This window comes from Bufo gargarizans, chromosome 6 (assembly GCF_014858855.1).
Source record: "Bufo gargarizans isolate SCDJY-AF-19 chromosome 6, ASM1485885v1, whole genome shotgun sequence".
Lineage (NCBI taxonomy): Eukaryota > Metazoa > Chordata > Amphibia > Anura > Bufonidae > Bufo > Bufo gargarizans.
In genome coordinates this window covers 136536031-136556783 of record NC_058085.1, presented here as the reverse complement: position 1 = coordinate 136556783, position 20753 = coordinate 136536031, and the positions used below count along the sequence as shown (strand labels likewise).

The following is a 20753-nucleotide window of genomic DNA, read 5'->3' as shown; positions in this document are numbered from 1 at the left end:
CGCTCATTCATCATGTGGCATCGGCAGGCACATTTAGATCAGCAGATTGTCTGAAACAAGCATTCGCAGGAACGGTTGTTCCTGATTATCTGCCCAAAAATTGGGCCATGTAAATCCACCTTAAAGGGTTTCTGTCACCAGAATTAACCCTATTTAAGTGGCTGACATTAGCAATGTGCTGATGTCAGCAGACCCTAACTAGCCTATTCTTATGCCCCTTACTGCAGAATTTTATTATATGCTAATTAGCCTCTAGGAGTCGGGGGGGGGGGGGGGGGGATTGCACCTGCTCCTAGAGGCTCCGTTCACCCAACTCTTACAACGCCCGTGTAAACTTGATTGACAGGGCCAGGCCAGCGTTGGTTTCCTCCTACCGGTGAAATCTCACGCCTGCGCCGCCCCGTTCAGTATTCGGCGTAGTGAGTGAAGGACGCTCGCTGGCTGACTGCTTCACTCACTGCGCCGAATACTAAACGGGACAGCACAGGGCACAAGATTTCCACAGCATACAGGGCCGGCAAGAGGAGACCAGCGCTGCCTGGCCCTGTCAATCAAGTGTAGCAGGGGCGTGGCCCCCCCGCTCCTAGAGGCTAATTTGCATATTATGCAAGTTTTTTGCTCAATAATGGCACTAATATAGTTGTGTTCAGCTGACATTAGTACATCACTAATGTCACTCAGGTTAATAACCATTTTCCTGCTGACAGAAACCCTTTAACTCTAAATCTGCACTGAAATATGCACCTTTGATGTGGATTTATAATCTTTTCTATTTCGCCCCTTTAGTGACTGAGAATTTTTTAAAATTCCTTTTTACTGTCACACTTCAAGAGCCATAAGTTTTTTTCAGTCGACATAGCTGTATGAGGGTTTGTATTTTGAGGACCGAATTGTATTTTTTAACCCCTTAACGCATAATATTGTACATGTATGGCATTATGTGCCCCCCATTTGTATGGAGTAAGCTTGCTCCATACATGGCGGGTGCCAGATGTATCATACCACAGGCACCTGGCTGCAATGACGAGGAGCAGCTATCATGCTGCACCCTGTTATTTAACCCCTCAGATGTGCGGGCAATACTGATCGCAGCATCTGTGAGGCAAGGCAGAGGGATACGGCTTCCAAAAATTTAATAACAGTGATGAAAAAGTTATACATACCACAAAAATGGTACCAATAAAAACTACAGTTCATTATGCAAAAACTAAGCCATGATACAGCTCTGTAGACTGAAATGTAAAAACGTTATAGCTGTCAGAAATCGGTGGTGCAAAGAAAATGTTTTTTATTTTTTAAGTACCGGTGATAAAAAAATAAAGAAAACTATGCAAGTTTGGATCGCCACAATCATATTGAGCGTCATGTCATTTTTAGTGCACTGTGAACACTGTGATGTCAACACCCCAAAAACCTTGGCAGAATTGTGGGATATTTCTTAAGTTTTACCCCAGAAAGAACTGTTTTACCCTTTTCCAGTACAAAACATGGTAGATTAAATGGTGGTATTATAGAGTGCATCTTGTTCTGCAAAAAATAAGCCCTCATATGGCTATGTGAATGAAAATGTATGGCTATTGGAACATGGGGAGGAAAAATGCAAAAATAAAAGTCTTTAAGGGGTTAATAACACCATTTTTGTGTACACATAATGTATAACCTTTTTTTTAGGGTCGGGGATGGGAATCTTGCCATTCATTTTTGTTTTGTTTTTAGCATACATTATAAATAGCATGGTAAAGGTATCTCTTTGGGATAATTTGATTGTGGCGATATCAAATTTTAGACTACTTTCACATTTGCATTTTCCTTTCCGACGTTGAGTTCCAGCAAAGGATCTCAAAACCAGAGGAAAACGCTTGAGTTTTGTCCCCATTTATTGACAATCATGTAGATTGTAAGCCCTCACGGGCAGGGCCCTCTCTCTTTCTGTACCAGTTTGTAACTCGTCTTGTTTATGATTAGTGCAATTGTCTGTATTATGTATGTGCACCCCTTATCATATGTACAGCTCTATGGAATGAATGGCGCTTTAATAATAAATAATAATGGGGACAAAACTGAACAAACAGTAACAGAGTGCACCAGAATGCATTCCTTCCACTTTGTTGCTTTCCCATGCTGGACACAAAACTGCTGCAAGCAGCCTTTTTTTTGTGCGGCATTGGAAACTGAACATGCCGGTTCCAGAATCAAAAACTATGTAAGTCAATGGTACCAGATCCGGTTTTTCATTTTTAATATAATGTTCATTTTCAATATAATACAACTAGATCTATTCTGAATGGATGCAGCTGGTTGTATTATTCTAATGGATGCGATTTCCTCCGGTTTTGAGATCCTCTGCTGGATCTCAAAACTGGAAAGAAAAACACAGATGTGAAAGTAGTTTTGCACAATAAAATCACATTTTAAAAAATAAGTATTTCTGTCACCACATTCCAGGAGCCTTAACGTTTTTAATTTTCATTTATTAGAACTCTTATTTGTAATTGTAGTTTTTATTTGATACCATTTTAGGGCACAAATTTTTGTGATTACTTGTTTTTTATACTTTTTGCAAAGATGAATGTTCAAAAAAACTGCCAATTTCAGTGCTGCTTTAATAATTTTTTTACAGCATTCATTGTGCAAAATAAATAATGTGGTGATTTGATAGTTTGAATTGTTTCGAATGTGGCAATAACTATTGTGTGTGTTTTATTTTTTCCCCAAAAATAAGTTTTATAGGGAAAAATGTGGATTTTTGTTTTATTTGGGATTTTTTTTAGTTTTATTTGTTTAATTTTGATTTCTATATTGCAGTGTTTTATTCCTTTTTGTTTTACACTAATATGCAGCCTATTCAGCATAGAAAACCAGTGCCAGGCTAAAACAGCAGGTCAGGAAAAAGGTGATATTTGTAGTCGCCCAAAAAAATATAAATAAATCATTCATTGAAATCCCAGTGCTGTGGATAATCCATGGCAAAATTCACCACAATACAGCAGATTTAAAGGGAACCTGTCACCGGGATTTTGTGTATAGCGCTGAGAACATGGGTTGCTAGATGGCCACTAGCACATCCGCAATACCCAGTCCCCATAGCTCTGTGTGCTTTTATTGTGTTAAAAAAACGATTTGATACATATGCAAATTAACCTGAGATGAGTCCTCTCCCTGTCTCATCTCACTTACAGGACTCATCTCAGGTTAATTTGCATATGTATCAAATCGTTTTTTTTACACAATAAAAGCACACAGAGCTATGGGGATACTGGGTATTGCGGATGTGCTAGTGGCCATCTAGCAACCCATGTTCTCAGCGCTATACAGAAAATCCCGGTGACAGGTTCCCTTTAACTGTGGAATCTGAATTCACCATTGAAGTTAATGGGGAAAATCTGCAAATATCTACACAACAGAAATGAACATGCTGCAGTTTTAAAGATCAGCACCTACTTAGTGCTGTAATCCACTGCGTGTTTTACCTGCATTTCCACCTGTGTTGTTTTACTGTATGGGTGTCTTGAGATGGGTCCAGCTGCCAGTTCACATTGTGCAGGAGACTCCCACTACCCGATCTGCAGTTGTTAGCCCAGTCACACGCTCAGTTAGGGTCCTTATTTGTCACCCTGCAAGAATAATTTTTCATCTCCAGTAGATGTCAGCTCTCCAGTCTTTCTTAAGGCAGTTCATAGAATTATAAGGGGCATCAATGGACCTTGCACTCCTTATTGTTTAATACCTAGGATTTGGGAAATGTGTGAGGTCTATGGGTAAAAAATATTTAGTTTCTATGCTACCTTTATAACACCTGATATTTTCCTGTATATTTTCCACTCATCATTGCCACATGTGTTCTGCATTGTAATGCCGCTTAACCTTAAACTGTAAGTAGTACAAAAAGTCTGATAAATCACGTTACTAGAGCAGTGGTGGCAAACCTGTGGCACGGGTGCCAGAGGCGGCACTCAGAGCCTTCTCTGTGGTCACCCGCACCTTGAAAACATGGTGTACCAATATGCCTTAGACCTTTCCTGTCAGTCATCAGTGCAGGGCGCACTATGAACGGCACAGGCAGCGCACTGAATGTAGGTAGCTATTATAGCTAAAAGATAAAGTACATGGAAGATATACTATACTGGACTGTAGAATTCAGGTTAAATTGCTGTGTTGACACTTTGCAATAAATAAATAGGTTCTGGGTTGCAGTTTGGGCATTCAGTCTCTAAAAAGTTTGCCAACACTGCACTAGAGAATATCGGCCACGGCGTGAGGTTTTCTGGTTCTTAAAAAAAATTGGGGACGGCTGGGCATCCCAGGTCATCTCAGTTCCCCTAGCTCGTCTCTGTCCCTATAGCTTCTGGTCCTTGTCTGGGCAGAACTGTGACATGTCCACTCCCTGTACTTTTCCACTGCCAGCCAATTGGTGGTCTCAGCTGTGGTGTGGGTCACCACTGAGGCCGCTAATGGCACGTCACACTTCCGGCCTGGCGAGAACGGAAGTGGCGGGACGGAGACTCACCACAGGAATTGGGGTGACCAGAGCAAATGAGAGGGGTTTATTTTGTACTTTCCATGCCCGGCCATCCCCAATTTTTGTTCGGCTGTGGTGAACACCTATACTGGGGGTAGTAAGTTGTGTTCCATTGGTCTGAATTGGAGAGGCTTTTTGTACAGTGAGTTAAGGATTGGGGGATCCTAGGAGTGAAAATGCCCAGCACTATTTTGAACCTTCCACCTTATCCAGGCCGGCCCCGCAGTGCTCTGTAACATTGGGTGCTTGGGTTATCCTAGTTCATGCATTTCTCTTTAGGAACGTATGTTGCTGTGATTGAGGACAAATGTTGCATTCCTATGGTGTGTTTCTCCGATATACCATGGTTGGAATAATAGAATTTGTGATCTACAAGGCAATTATTGCTTATTTTTTCTGTCCTAGATTTTAATAAAATACAGCTTAGCCATTACATTCCTCACATAGTTCAGTAGATCCTGTAACTTCTCAGATGTATCCAGAATTGGTCTCTGGCTTTATTTGGGTCACTGGTCAATACATTTTCAAGTGCAACAAACAGTGAAAACGTAAAGGTTATTTATTTACAGTTATGTCAGTCATTCTCAAACTGTGAGACAGTCCTCCCTGGTGAATCCCACTCCCCCAAGTTGTTGATGAGGGGCAGGTATGGAAGTCGTATTGACAGACATTGCCATAAACTGCAATGACCTTTGTCTGGCTTCATCAATGTCATGCAGAATGCTGTCCACGGTGACTTGATATGTGGAGATAGATGATGGAGGAGGGTCCCACTCACAATAGCACCTAGAACTCTGCTCACATTGTAGAGGTATGACTAATGGGACTTAAGGCAATCTGCGTGTAACGTTTCAGTCTGGAGGACCTTTACCGATCACTGACTGCCATGTGAAGAGGAAGATATGAAGACTTGCATCAGTATGGAACACTGGTAGGAAGTAATACAACATAGATTGCCAGATTTATGACACGTGTGGTTGTAGTTCTCCATACTGACACAAGTTGTCTTCAAATCATTCTCTTGCTTCCCAAGGCTATCAGTGCTTGATAAAGGTCCTCTAGACTGTAACATTACGTTTGTGGATTGCCTTAAGTATGTTTCAGCATTCAAGACTCAGTGCTGTGTATAAAGTTCAATTTTCAGCACCACAGTCTAAGTTAGCAACATTTTAATGCTATATGGAGCAGCACGGTGGCTCAGTGGTTAGCACTGGTGCCTTGCAGCGCTGGGGTCTTAGTAGAGTTGTTGCGATACCAAATTTTTGATTCGGTTTCAATACCATAAAAAAGTATTGCGATATTCGATACCATGCAAAAAAATAAACCAAAAAAGCCACGTGCATTCCGCATTTTAAAAAATGGCGAATCGCACATTTTTTTAAATTTTTTTTCTGTTCTGGCGTTCACCACATAATTTTTTTTTAGATTTTAATAGTTTGGACTTTTCTGACGTGGCGATATGAAATATGTCTATTTATTGTTTATACATTTTATATGTGAAATTGGGAAAGGGGGTGATTCATACTTAATATTTATATATATTTTTTTACACTGTTTATTTAATAACTATTCCCCCTCCCCCCCCCCCCCCCAGGGGCCAGAACCTGGGATCTTTCATCCCTTGTCCTATTTACCCTGATAGAGCTCTCTATCAGGGTGAATAGGACTTCGCACTGTCCCTGCTGCTCTGTGCTTTGTGCACACAGCATCAGGGATGTTACCATGGCAGCCAGGGCTTCAGTAGCGTCCTGGCTGCCATGGTAACTGATCGGAGCCCCAGGCTTACACAGCTGGGGCTCCGATCAGAAGCTGCCACTGCACCACCAATGAGGGGGAGGGGAGAGGACCCTGTTGGCACTGCCACCAATGATTTTAATAATGGGGGGAGGGGGCACTGTGCCAATGATTTTAAGGGGGGGGGGGGGCGCACTGCGCCACCAATGATAATTACCCCTTAATACAGGAGGTGCCGCACCTGAGGGGTTAACTGCCGCCGATCGCAGCTCCCTGTCAGGGGCAGGGTGCCGGCATTGCGATTCTTCTGCCGGCACCCGCCTCCTTTATTATGTGTTAAATACTTCTTTATATGAGTCCAGCCTAAGTATTAGGCTACATAGAGCCGCTCCGTTCCCCCGCTGTGCCCCATTACTATCTCCTGCTACTATCGAAGCAATGGGGAGGAGACATCAGCTTCTCTAGTGGGCTTTCCTTCTCCCTGGCTGTAGCGCTGTCCGATCGCAGCGCAGCGAGAAGGAACGTCCACTAGAGAAGCTGATGTCTCCTCCCCATTACTCCGATAGTAATTAGCATATGGAGCAGGAGAGGAGACAGTAATGGGGCACTGCGGGCGAACGGAGTGGCGCCGTTCTGTGTAGGAAAAGTCGTATCATTGGTTGCGCAATGCGCCCGTCCCTCCTCCGCCCCTCTCTCTCCATTGGTGGCAGCGGCAGCAGCACAGGGGGAGGGAGGACTGCTTCCTTCTCCCCTGTGCTGCTGAGAGAACATGAGCGCACCGACAGCAGTGCGCTCATGTTCAGAGATACTAGACTGTGCAGCAGCGCAGCCCAGTATCGGAAAAAATGAAAATCCCGGTATCGTATTGATACCGGGACAAAAGTATTGATTTGGGTATCGAAATTTCGATACCTGCAACAACCCTAGGTCTTAGCTTTGAATCCGACCAAGGACAACATCTGCATGGAGTTTGTATGTTCTCCCCGTGTTTGCGTGGGTTTCCTCCGGGTACTCCGGTTTCTGCCCACGTTCCAAAGACATACTGATAGAGACCTTAGATTTTGATTTTTCCCAGTGATGGTAAGCCCCAGGAATGACTATGTTCTGATTGGTGAGGCACTAGTAGAAAAGCTCCGCGATCCCCTTACAGGTCCATTCACACGTCCTTATGTCGAATCCGCAAAACACGGACACCGGCAATGTGCGTTCCGCAATTTGCGGACTGCACATCGCCGGCACTCTCATAGAAAATGCCTTTTCTTGTCCGCAATTGCGGACAAGAATAGGACATGTTCTATTTTTTTGCGGAATGGAAGTGCAAATCCAGAAGTGCGGATCCGCAAATGGGGATTCAGACAGCACATTACGGCCCCATTGAAAGTGAATGGGTCCGCACCTGTTCCGCAAAATTGCGGAACGGATGCAGACCCATTTTGCGGACGTGTGAATGGACCCTTACCTACACTGCTACCGTTCTCAGCTGCTCCCGGTCCCCACAGGACCAAGAGGTGGCTTGGTCTGTTGACCACATGTGGTATCTCAGTAGTCATATCTGGTTGAACGGTATGTCACTGCTGTGATGTATTGTTTTAGAAGATTTGACCGCTGTGACCTGTGGGGACCAGAAGCGGCCGAGAGTGAGGCACAGGAGTTTGTTTTAGTTTTTTTTCCTTATGGGACTAGAGATAAGCGAATTTCAGGTTATGAAATTCGTTCACGCTTCGTTTACTCATAAAAGGTGAATTGCGTTATGGATTCCGTTACCATGGACCATAATGCAATTCCGCGATGGAAAGCATGACGGAATGCCTTTAGAGGCATTCCATTATTCATGCCGTCATAATAGAAGTCTATGGCCTGCAAAATGGATCCGTTCAGTTTCCGTTATGCAGGGGAGTCCTGCAAAATATGGAATTCACTCATTTCTAATTGGGGACCATAGGGGTTGTCAGTTCTAAGAGTGGACAGCCCCTTTAAAGTTGACTTAGGGTACTTTCACACTAGCGATTTTCTTTTCCGGTATTGAGTTCCATCACAGGGGCTCTATACAGGAAAAGAACTGATCAGTTTTATCCTAATGCATTCTGAATGGAGAGCAATCCGTTCAGGATGCATCAGTTCAATCCCTTTTACGTTTTTTGGCCAGAGAAAATACTACACCATGCTGCAGTTTTCTCTACAGCCAAAAATCCTGAACACTTGCCTGAATGCCGGCATTAATTTCCATTGAAATGTATTAGTGCTGGATCTGGCATTAACTCCTTAAAGGGACTCTGTCACCAGTTTCTAACCCCCCCCCCCCTTTTAAAACTATTGTTCTCTCCATGGTGCCCTTGTCATTACAAAGCTGTTGTTATAAGATAAATCCGCCGTCTAGTTTTGATAAAAATCGCTTTTATCTAACCTGTCAATCTTCTGGATAAGGTGCCCAGGGCGTTTCTGAAGGTCTGAATCTGCCGCTCTCCGCCGCCGCCGTTGGTGCCCAGCTCCTCCCCTGATCCTTTCAGCGCCGCCTGAATGTAAAAGAAATCCGCCTCCGGCTCTCCTCAGTGCCCCCTCCTCCTTTTCAAAGATCCCGCGCGTGCGCACAGGCCTGTGCCTGATGCGCCCGTGCGGACTTTTAGATTCTGCCTCGTTGAGCGAAGTGCGCATGCGCGCACGTGCGGAACACGCGCGCGCTTTGCTCAACGAGGCAGAGTCCCTTTAAGGACACAGCCTTATTTCACCTTAAGGACTAGGCCATTTTTGGCAAATCTGACCAGTGTCACTTTAAGTGGTGATAACTTTAAAACGCTTTGACTTATCCAGGCCATTCTGAGATTGTTTTTTCGTCACATATTGTACTTCATGACACTGGCAAAATGGAGTAAAAAAAAATATATTTTTATTTATTGAAAAAATATTAAATTTTCCAAATATTTGGAAAAATTTGCAAATTTCCAAGTTTCAATTTCTCTACTTCTGACCCCATTCTAGAAACTACACCCCTCAAGGTATTCAAAACTGATTTTACAAACGTTGTTAACCCTTTAGGTGTTCCACAAGAATTAATGGAAAATAGACCAACAATTTTAAAATTTCACTTTGTGGGCAGATTTTCCATTTTAATATTTTTTTCCAGTTACAAAGCAAGGGTTAACAGCCAAACAAAACTCAATATTTATGGCCCTGATTCTGTAGTTTACAGAAACACCCCATATGTGGTCATAAACTGCTGCACGGGCACACGGCAGGGCGCAGAAGGAAAGGAATGCCATACGGTTTTTGGAAGGCAGATTTTGCTGGACTGGTTTTTTGACACCATGTCCCATTTGAAGCCCCCCTGATGCACCCCTAGAGTAGAAACTCCAAAAAAGTGACCCCATCTAAGAAACTACGGGATAAGGTGGAAGTTTTGTTGGTACTAGTTTAGGGTACATATGATTTTTGGTTTCTCTATATCACACTTTTTGTGAGGCAAGGTAACAAGAAATAGCTGTTTTGGCACAGTTTTATTTTTTTTTTGTGGTTATTTACAACATTCATCTGACAGGTTAGATCATGTGGTATTTTTATAGAGCAGGTTGTCACTGATTTTTGATTGCTTGCTATTACATTTTTTGTGATGTAAGATGACAAAAAATTGCCTTTTTCACACCATTTTTATTTTTTTACGGTGTTCACCTGAGGGCTTAGGTCATGTGATATTTTTATAAAGTAACTTATTACGGACGCGGCGATACCTAATATGTATACTTTTTTTATTTATGTAAGTTTTACACAATAATATCATTTTTGAAACAAACAAAAAAACACGTTTTAGTGTCTCCATATTCTGAGAGCCCTAGTTTTTTCAGTTTTTGGGCGATTGGCACTATTTTCGGGTGCATATAACTTTTTGATCGCTTGCTATTACACTTTGGCACAGTTTTTATTTTTTGCGGTGTTCATCTGAGGGGTTAGGTCATGTGATATTTTTATAGAGCCGGTCGATACGGACACGGCGATACCGAATATGTATACTTTTTATTTATGTAAGTTTTACACAATAACAGCTTTTTTAAAACAAAAAAAATGGTGTTTTAGTATCTTCATATTCTGAGCCATAGTTTTTTTTATTTTTTGTGCGATTGTCTCAGGTAGGGGCTCATTTTTTGCGGGATGAGGTGACTGTTAAATTGGTTCTATTTTGGTGGGCGTACGGCTTTTTGATCGCTTGCTGTTGTACTTTTTGTGATGTAAGGTGACAAAAATGGTTTATTTAGCACAGTTTTTATTTTTTATGGTGTTCATCTGAAGGCTTAGGTCATGTGATATGTTTATAGAGCCGGTCGATACGCACGCGGCAATACCTAATATGTCTATTTTTTTTTTATTTCCTATTTTTACCTATTTTTTTAACTTTATTTGGGGAAAATGACATTTTTGTTTATTTTTACTTGAAACTGAATTTTATGGGGGGGGGGAAACTTTATTTTTTCAACTTTTTTCCTTTGTTATTTGTCCCACTTTGGGACTTCAACTTTTGGGGGTCTGATCCTTTACAATGCATTCCAATACTTCTGTATTGGAATGCATTGGCTGTATGAGTAATACTGTGTGTATTACTCATACAGCTTCCGGCCTGTGAGATCCAGGGGGCTGGATCTCACAGGCACGTCCCAGGAAGGCAGCGGCGATGCCTCAGGAAGGCATCGCGCTGCCTTCCATGCCATCGGGTCCCCCCTACAGCCCCATGGGGACCCGATGGCACCGATCGCCGACATGGGTGGTCACAGGACCCCACCCCCTGCGTATTTAGCAGAGGTGCCTGCTCAATGATTTGAGCAGGCACCGGCTTCCGATTACCGCCCGTCGCCCGGCGGTGATCGGAAATACACAGGGCGTACAGGTACACCCTGTGTCCTGAAGAGGTTAAAATTGCCCCATTGACGGATCAGTTCTGCCGGTCCACGCATGCACAGAACTTTAAAAATTTTTAAAAAAGAAATACCGGATCCGTTTTTCCAGATGACAACCAGAAAGACGGACCCGGTATTGCAATACATTTTTGAGACGGATCTGCACCTGGATCCGTCTCACGACTGCATCAGCTTGCGCCCGGATTGCGTCCGGCGACGGAACTGCCTGCCGGAATCCTCTGCCACAAGTGTGAAAGTAGCCTTCCTAGTGTTCTAAAACAAAGGATTTTTGGGTATACTTTATAGAAAAATGTTAGAAATCCAAGGTCACCTTCTGTAGAAATGCATTTAAATGTGCTGTATGCGTAAGTATATTGTGTCTTCTACAGTCGTCCATAAATATTGGAAATTGGAAAAGTTGCTGCTTAAGTTTTTATAATAGCAATTTGCATATACTCCAGAATGTTATGAAGAGTGATCAGATGAATTGCATAGCCCTTCTTTGCCATGAAATCTAACTTAATCCCCCCAAAAACTTTCCACTGCATTTCATTGCTGTCATTAAAGGACCTGCTGAGATAATTTCAGTAATCGTCTTAACTCAGGTGAGAATGTTGATGAGCACAAGGCTGGAGATCATTATGTCAGGCTGATTGGGTTAAAATGGCAGACTTGACCTGTTAAAAGGAGGGTGATGCTTGAAATCATTGTTCTTCCATTGTTAACCATGGTGACCTGCAAAGAAACGCGTGCAGCCATCATTGCGTTGCATAAAAATGGCTTCACAGGCAAGGATATTGTGGCTACTAAGATTGCACCTCAATCAACAATTTATAGGATCATCAAGAACTTCAAGGAAAGAGGTTCAATTCTTGTTAAGAAGGCTTCAGGGCATCCAAAAAAGTCCAGCAAGCGCCAGGATCGTCTCCTAAAGAGGATTCAGCTGCGGGATCGGAGTGCCACCAGTGCAGAGCTTGCTCAGGAATGGTAGCAGGCAGGTGTGAGCGCATCTGCACGCACAGTGAGGCGAAGACTTTTGGAAGATGGCCTGGTGTCAAGAAGGGCTGGCAGCAAAGAAGCCACTTCTCTCAAAAAAAACACATCAGGGACAGATTGATCTTCTGCAGAAAATATGGTGAATGGACTGCTGAGGACTGGGGCAGAGTCATATTCTCCGATGAAGCCTCTTTCCGATTGTTTAGGGCATCAGGAAAAAGGCTTGTCCGGAGAAGAAAAGGTGAGCGCTACCATCAGTCCTGTCATGCCAACAGTAAAGCATCCTGAGACCATTCATGTGTGGGGTTGCCTCTCATCCAAGGGAGTGGGCTCACTCACAATTTTGCCCCAAAACACAGCCATGAATAAAGAATGGTACCAAAACACCCTCCAACAGCAACTTCTTCCAACAATCCAACAACAGTTTGGTGAAGAACAATGCATTTTCCAGCACGATGGAGCACTGTGCCATAAGGCAAAAGTGATAACTAAGTGGCTCGGGGACCAAAACGTTGACATTTTAGGTCCATGGCCCGGAAACTCCCCAGATCTTAATCCCATTGAGAACTTGTGGTCAATTCTCAAGTGGCGGGTTGACAAACAAAAACCCACTAATTCTGACAAACTCCAAGAAGTTATTATGAAAGAATGGGTTGCTATCAGTCAGGAATTGACCCAGAAGTTGATTGAGAGCATGCCCAGTCGAATTGCAGAGGACCTGAAAAAGAAGGGCCAACACTGCAAATACTGACTCTTTGCATAAGGCCTCTTTCACACTACAGTATGTTGAATTCAGTGTTTTGAGTTCCGTTTTTCACGGATCCGTTGTTCCGTTTTTTGCTTCCGTTGTGGTTCCGTTTCCGTTCCGTTGTTCCGTTCCGTTTTTCCGTATGGCAAATACAGTATACAGTAATTTCATATTAAAAATTAGGCTGGGCATAACATTTTCAATAGATGGTTCCGCAAAAAATGGACCGTATACGGAACGCAAAAAACTGTAGTGTGAAAGAGGCCTAAATGTCATGTAATTGTCGATAAAAGCCTTTAAAATGTATGAAGTGCGTGTAATTATATTTCACTACATCACAGAAACAACTGAAACAAAGATCTAAAAGCAGTTTAGCAGCAAACTTTGTGTTAACTAATATTTGTGTCATTCTCAAAACTGTTGACCATGACTGTACAATGCTGGGCATGCTAGAAATTGGTGTTAACATATTGATGTCTACATCACCCATTGATGGGATATTGTGTTGCTGAGCAACATCCAAAATATGAGAAGTTATTTCCCCTGGGTGACTCTTACCTCAGAATCCCTCATTGATGAGCTTTGAAAATGTCAAAAATTAAAAGTGATTTACAACAACAGTGATTAACCTCGCCCTTCAACCAGAGGAGGCCGGAATCTGCTATTAGTTGCCACAGAATCTGCCATGCGGTGTTATGCCAGCTTACATTCCCCATAATGCAAACCGTTGTATCTACATACAAAATTGTATTAAGCATAAATGAAATAAATGGAAATGTTATGTTTTTCAGTGGGATTTCAGAAGACTACAATAGAGACCTCTATGTCTGTGGAAACATCAGCTGACAAAAGACGGGGCTGCAGGTATTTCCCATTTGCTGATATAAGGAGGCCTGTTGGTGTAGAACCAGACATGGCGCACAGTTTCTCTAGAATTTCTGCAAAATTATATTTCACACAGTAATTTGCAGTATATGCAACAAAATGCATGGATTAGGGTACTTTCACACTTTCGTTGTTGGATTCCAGCAGGCAGTTCCGTCGCTGGAACTGCCAGATCCGGCAATCTATATGCAAACAGATTCCATTTGTAGACTGATCCGGATGCATTGCAATACCGGATCCGATCTTCCGGTGTCATGCGGAAAAATGGATCCGGTATTTATCTTTTTCACATTTTTTAAGTTCTGCGCATGCAAGACCGGATCTGTTTTTCCAGAACACTTGGGGCCGGATCCGGCATTAATGCATTTCAGTGGCAAGTGTTCCGGAATTTTGGACAGAGAAAATACTGCAGAATGCTGCAGTATTTTCTCCGTCCAAAAAACGTACAGTGACTGAACCGAAGACATCCTGATGCATCCTGAACGGATTTCTCTCCATTCAGAATGCATGGGGATAAAACTGATCAGTTTTTTTCCGGTATTGAGCCCCTAGGACGGAACTCAGTGCTGGAAAAGTGTAACGCTAGTGTGAAAGTACCCCAAATTTTTTTTTTTGTTCAGGTAACTATAATCTCACAGGATTTTTGCAACATGGAATTGTGGGTATTGCTTGGGTGTTCATTGTAAAGTGCAAAAATCAACTTTTTATATTATAAAGATCACCCATCCAGTTTTATTCCTTATCATTAAAAGCAAGATGGAAACCCCCTAAAGAGCAGTTTCATACTACATTGGAAAAAATACTACCTAATCAGAATTATGTTGGTTTGGCCTCATGCAGCCGTTTTGGCGGCTCGGATGCTGACCCATTCACTTCAATGGGGCTGCAAAAGATGCGGACAGCACTCTGTGCTGTCCGCATCCGTGGCTCCGTTTCGCGGCCCCGCTAAAAAAATATAGCATGTCCTATTCTTGTCTGCGCTTTGCGGACAAGAATAGGCATTTATATTAATGGCGCTCGTTCCGTTACGCAAATTACGGACGGCAACATGGGCGGCTTCCGTTTTTTGCGGACCGTAAAAATGGCACGGCCGTGTGCATGAGGCTCTTGTATGTGTATAATATAAAAAAAGAGAGTAGAAGAAGCCAAGGTGCTCCTGTTCTCCAATAGGGTGTGTAGATGTATACTTACTTGTGTGAGCAGCCCCAGTCATAGCATAAAAGGGAGAGATTTCCAGGTGCTTGCTGACAGTTATAATCATAGAACATTGTCCGCATAGAACGTACTAGACTATGTGCACTTCTTGCCATTATTACCATATTTACTGATGATTTTGTGTGGAGTCTGATAAACTGGAATCTTTTTGTTGTTAGCATGAATGCCTTTTAAAGTCCTAATTTGATCAATGTTCAAAGGAATTGTTCACAGCCTATTGCAAACATCTGCATGTAAATACTTTTAGTATAATTGTTGGCAGTCATCAGATTGCAAACTGGATATTCTCAAAATTATTGCACGTGCACCTTGCCTAAGGCTGGCTGTACACATTAGCTAGCTGTTGGCTGACTGCTGCACCTCCCAACCCCCCACATCATTTCTTGTATTTGGCATGCATGTGTTCTGAGAGAGGAGAAAGGCACTGCCAGAGGAGTGTAAACCAAGAATATAAGAATCAGACATCACCCTAATCTCCCCCTTCCCTGACAACTGCCACCAGGGGAGAGTTGGAGGCCCCCCATTCACATTAGACGGTTCGCAAGTAGCGCAAATTTGGTTCTGCCAACGTTTAAAGAGATTGTGTCACTTCAGAAAATGGCATTTATCATGTAGTGAATTTATTTATTTATTTTTTTAAATCAGATCTGTTTATTAAATATTTTTAACATACAAAGGTGTACATAACCCAAAAAGTACACAAAACTTAATCATGTAGCGAAAGTTAATGCAAGGCACTTACTAATGTATTATACCTATATTGCTTCCTCTGCTAGCTTTATTTATTTTTCCATCACATTATACACTGCTAGTTTCCATGGTTATGACCACCCTGCAATCCAGCAACTGCGGTTGTGCTTGTACACTATAGGAAAAAGTGGCGGTCAAAAAATATGAACATCATGGGCATTATCGTGACCAAAAATGCCTCTACTATTAAAATATAAAAATATTTTTCCGATATAACGAATGGCGTAACGGAAAAAAGGGTCAAAATGGCCATCACCATGGTCATCGCTTCTCTTACCCCAAAAAATGTGATCAAATTCACCTACATTCCAAAAGGGTATCAATGAAAACTACAGATTGGCCCGAAAAAAAATGAGCCCCCATATAGCAGAGTAGATATAATTATAAGAAAGTTATTCAGGTCATAATATGGTGATGTAAAAAAATATTAAAATTTATAGTTTACATTTCTTTTTACACTGTGTAGACCTATACATATATGGCATTGTTGTGTTGTAATCATACTGATCCAGAGAATGAAGCGCACAGGCCATTTTTTTTTTTTTTTTTTTCAATTCCACTCTATTTGAAAAAAAAATCACGCCTTCCACTACATTGTATGCCTTATTAACTGGTGACAATAGAAAGTACAACTTGTCCCACAAAAAATAAGCCCTCATACTGCTATTTGAACGGAACAGTAAAGGTATGGCTCAAGGAAGATAGGGAAGAAAAATGAAAATGCAAAAAACCTCTGTTATCCTAAGGGTTAAGAACAAATGATCATTTTAGCAATCCAGGGACAAACCATCATCTGGAAAGAAATTCCTGCTATACAATGCATGTCCTTGTTGTTATTCTGTGTGGTAAATGTAATTTCTTCATGAGTAAATTTTGAAATTTATTAGCTTTCCCCTTTTGTATTCTAGGAGGAACGAGCAACATGAGCTGGAGTTTTTTGACTCGTCTTTTAGAAGAAATTCATAATCACTCGACGTTTGTTGGAAAAATTTGGCTGACTGTCCTTATAGTGTTCCGCATTGTTCTGACTGTGGTGGGAGGAGAATCAATTTACTATGATGAACAGTCTAAGTTTCAGTGTAACACTGAACAGCCAGGTTGTGAGAACGTTTGCTATGATGCCTTTGCCCCCCTTTCTCATGTTCGGTTCTGGGTGTTTCAGATTATTTTGGTGGCCACTCCACCTCTCTTGTACTTGGGCTATGCTATTCACAAAATTGCAAAGATGGAGGAGCGTAACCAGTATGACAGGAAGGCAAGGGTTAGAGCTTTGTCCTTACGCTGGAAGCAGAATCGCGCTCTGGAAGAGGTGGAAGATGACAATGAAGAGGACCCCATGATGTATCCAGAGACTGAACTGGACAGTGACAGAGGGAAATTGAGCCACAATAAGATGAAACACGATGGACGAAGGAGAATAAAAGCAGATGGACTGTTAAGAATTTATGTACTTCAGTTGTTGTTTAGGACTGTTTTTGAGGTTGGCTTCTTGGCTGGACAGTATTTCTTGTATGGGTTTGAAGTGATTTCAAAATATGAATGCCACAGGAAACCCTGTCCACATACTGTGGACTGCTTCATTTCTCGGCCCACTGAGAAGACCATCTTCTTGTTAATCATGTATGGGGTAAGCTGTCTGTGCCTGCTCCTGAATGTTTGGGAGATGCTCCATCTTGGGTTTGGAACAATACGTGATGCACTTAATAACAGGAGTAAACAAGTGGATGATTCCTCTTCATATAATTATCCGTTCTCATGGAACACTCCTTCAGCTCCTCCTGGATATAACATAGCTGTGAAACCAGAACAGATCCATTATACAGAACTTACAAATGCCAAAATAGCTTATAAACAGAACAGGGCCAATATTGCTCAGGAACAGCAGTACGGGAACAGTGAGGACAATATTCCTACTGAACTAGAACACCTTCAACGGGAAGTCCGTGTCGCCAAGGAACGTCTGGAGACTGCCATTCAAGCTTACAGTAGCCATAACAATCCGCCTTCCACCAAAGAGAAGAGGTCCAAGAAAAGCTCATGTAAAAGCAGTGTCAGCAGCCGGTCTGGAGATGGAAAGACTTCTGTGTGGATTTAATAATGCACCAGCAGAAAGCTGTGACTTATTGCCTCCGGGAGTAACAGACAGCAGAGTGATAACTTCTTTTCTTCTAAATATTTGTTCCGTTGGAGAAATACAGACATCTATGCCTTGGACATGATGGGGGGAAAAAGCCCATGGATTATACAGTCTGTTCTCTTGGCTCATGAAACTTTGACTGCGACCTGCAATCGATCACACAGTACATTCCTGTATCTGATAGTCATTATTATATTCTTGTTTATAGAATGCAAAACTTTTTATAATATTATGCCTCATTGTTTTATACATGGTCTGTTTTTATGTTTTTTTTCCAGTCAGTATTTGAAGGTGGGTAATTTATCAGAGTTGGTAGTATGGCAAACTTCTTAATAATAATAAGAAGAAAATCAGCAAAACGCAGCTCTTGTTTATCAGTTTTGTAGCTGCAAATGACTTGATAAAATACTGCCTTTTAGTGGGTTCCCACATTGGGCTTTAGTGGCATTTTTTTTTTTTGCACCAGTGGTTTTAGGTGTGTTGTCGGTAGAAACACCAGCTCCAGATATTAGCTGAACGTCTGTGGGGAAATTTGCAAGCGTATTTTTTTCGAATGGTGTGTTAATTAGATGGGGGGTTTGTTTTGGATCTCTGGCATTTTTTTCTGCATGTTGAAGCATTTGGCGTTTTTTTTCTTATATTTAGACATTTCTATAGGAGAAATAAACTGCAGAAAAAAAACTTTAACACAGTTTAGAAAAGAATGACACAACAACTCCAGAGAAACGCAAATGCAGTATGGAAAAAAACACAAGCTGTTTCTAGTTCGGTTTTTGAGTAAACAAGAAAACGCCAGATGAAATCTGTGTGAGAAGAGGCCCTTACGCCTCTGCAGCCAGACCGCATGTCAGGTCTCAGCTGTGGCCCTAGAAGTGCCTTGTATTGTTCTGCTGCAGAGTGCTGTAGTAATATAATGTATAGTTCCTAATTTAAATCAACATAGTTGACCTCACAGGATAGATTGTTCATGACACATACTGCCATGGATAATTTATTCATTATCTTATAGTGTTTAGTTTATCATTTCTCTGTGAGAAAGGGGAAAGGCATGTATAGATGGAAACCAGATCCCCGACTTCCCCTTCCTACAAATTCATCAAATATTTGTTATGGGATGAAATAATTCCAGTTAGCAGCCAGAGACATGGCCGGTATACACAGAGAACGATCATGTCTCTGTTCATTTCTACCTTTACGGGAACAAGTGCCTCTCTTCTTTGTATCATTATGTTCTTTGTTAATGTCTTAATTTAATAAGTAAATGGTTTGAACATTTTCTGAAGCATTGTTAATATCGTCCTTATGATAATTTATTGAGAATGGCTAAGTACATACATATTTGACCTGTTTAAGAAAGCCTTGTGCCTCCTGGACAAAGTAAGGTCTGTTTCACACTTGCGTTGTTGTTTTCCAGTATCAAAACTGGACAAAAAATGTCCGTTTAGTCCTAATACATTCTGAATGGAAAGAAATCTGTTCAGGATACATTCCGTTTTGTGACCGGACATAAAACTGCTGCAAGCTGTGGTTTTGTGTCCGGTCATAGAAACAGAACAAACCGAATCTGTCACTAAAAAACATGTAAGTCAATGATGATGGAATAGTTTTTTAAGCATCCTAAAAAAATGATTTGTCACCCATTGACTTTCAATGTATTTAGGGACTGATCTGGTTTGTTCCGTTTTAATTTCACACATCTGCATCCTAACGGATTTCAAAGCGGAGCTCTGCCGGATCTCAAAACCTGAATTAACAACACAAGTGTGAAACAGGGCTAAATAGATTCCCAAAGTGCTGTAGTATGAAAACACGGGTGCACTGAAGGTTGCTGAATAGTACCTCCATAATACTGCATCCAACTGAACATTGCACACTTTTTATTTTGTCTCATTCTTTATAACCTATATGAAATCAAAGGCCTATGAAGGTAAAATATGGGCTCATATACTGCTAGCAGTGCTGAATTATGGCTCCATACAACTTGGAACATATATGAAGAAGTAACATGCTTACGTGCATGAGGTCTACCTCCATAGGTAGAGGAATTACCAGTAGAAAGAGGGAGGTGCTCATGCCGCTCTACAAAGCACTAGTGAGACCTCATTTGGAGTATTGTGCTCAGTACTGGAGACCAGATCTCCAGAAGGATATTGATACTTTGGAGAGAGTTCAGAGAAGAGCTACTAAACTAGTACATGGATTGCAGGATAAAACTTACCAGAAAAGACTAAAGGACCTTAACATGTACAGCTTGGAAGAAAGACGAGAGAGAGGGGATATGATAGAAACTTTTAAATACATAAAGGGAATCAACAAGGTAAAAGAGGAGAGAATATTTAAAAGAAAAACTGCTACAAGAGGACATAGTTTTAAATTAGAGGGGCAAAGGTTTAAAAGTAATATCAGGAAGTATTCCTTTACTGAGAGAGTATTGGATGCATGGAATAGCCTTCCTGCAGAAGTGGTAGCTGCAAATACAGTGGAGGAGTTTAAGCATGCATGGGATAGGCATAAGGCCATCCTTCATATAAGATAGGGCCAGGGGCTATCTATAGTACTTAGTATATTGGGCAGACTAGATGGGCCAAATGGTTCTTATCTGCCGACACATTCTATGTTTCCATGTGGTAGTCCCTGAGTTTTGGCTAGCCATTTGCCTGCATTATATCTTCAGCTCATGTTCACCAAACTTATGTAACAACCAAGCGCTATGTTACTACTTTCTTTTAGTATTTTGTGCAGGTTTACTGTGCTGCACAGAATAACTACCATTGAGTACAGGTATCTTGACTATTGCACGTGTGAACAGCGTGGTCAGTGGAGAGGAGGAGTGCGTAAAAACATGATTTATTTAAAAAATGCCCATCAGCATGATATTTTATCATCAGG

General features: G+C 41.7%; 1 protein-coding gene across 3 annotated transcripts in view; it reads left to right on the top strand.

The window, feature by feature from the left end:
• GJC1 (gap junction protein gamma 1) overlaps positions 1-19621 on the top strand; it is a 63675-nt gene extending 44054 nt beyond the window's left edge. For all 3 annotated transcript variants that reach the window (XM_044297021.1, XM_044297019.1, XM_044297020.1), the window contains 2 exons: positions 13669-13741; positions 16636-19621. In XM_044297021.1, coding sequence (XP_044152956.1) covers positions 16650-17822 — 1173 coding nt within the window. In that variant the 5' untranslated portion in view covers positions 13669-13741; positions 16636-16649 and the 3' untranslated portion in view covers positions 17823-19621. The remainder of the gene's footprint in view (positions 1-13668; positions 13742-16635) is intronic.
• The last annotated feature ends 1132 nt before the right edge of the window (positions 19622-20753 follow it).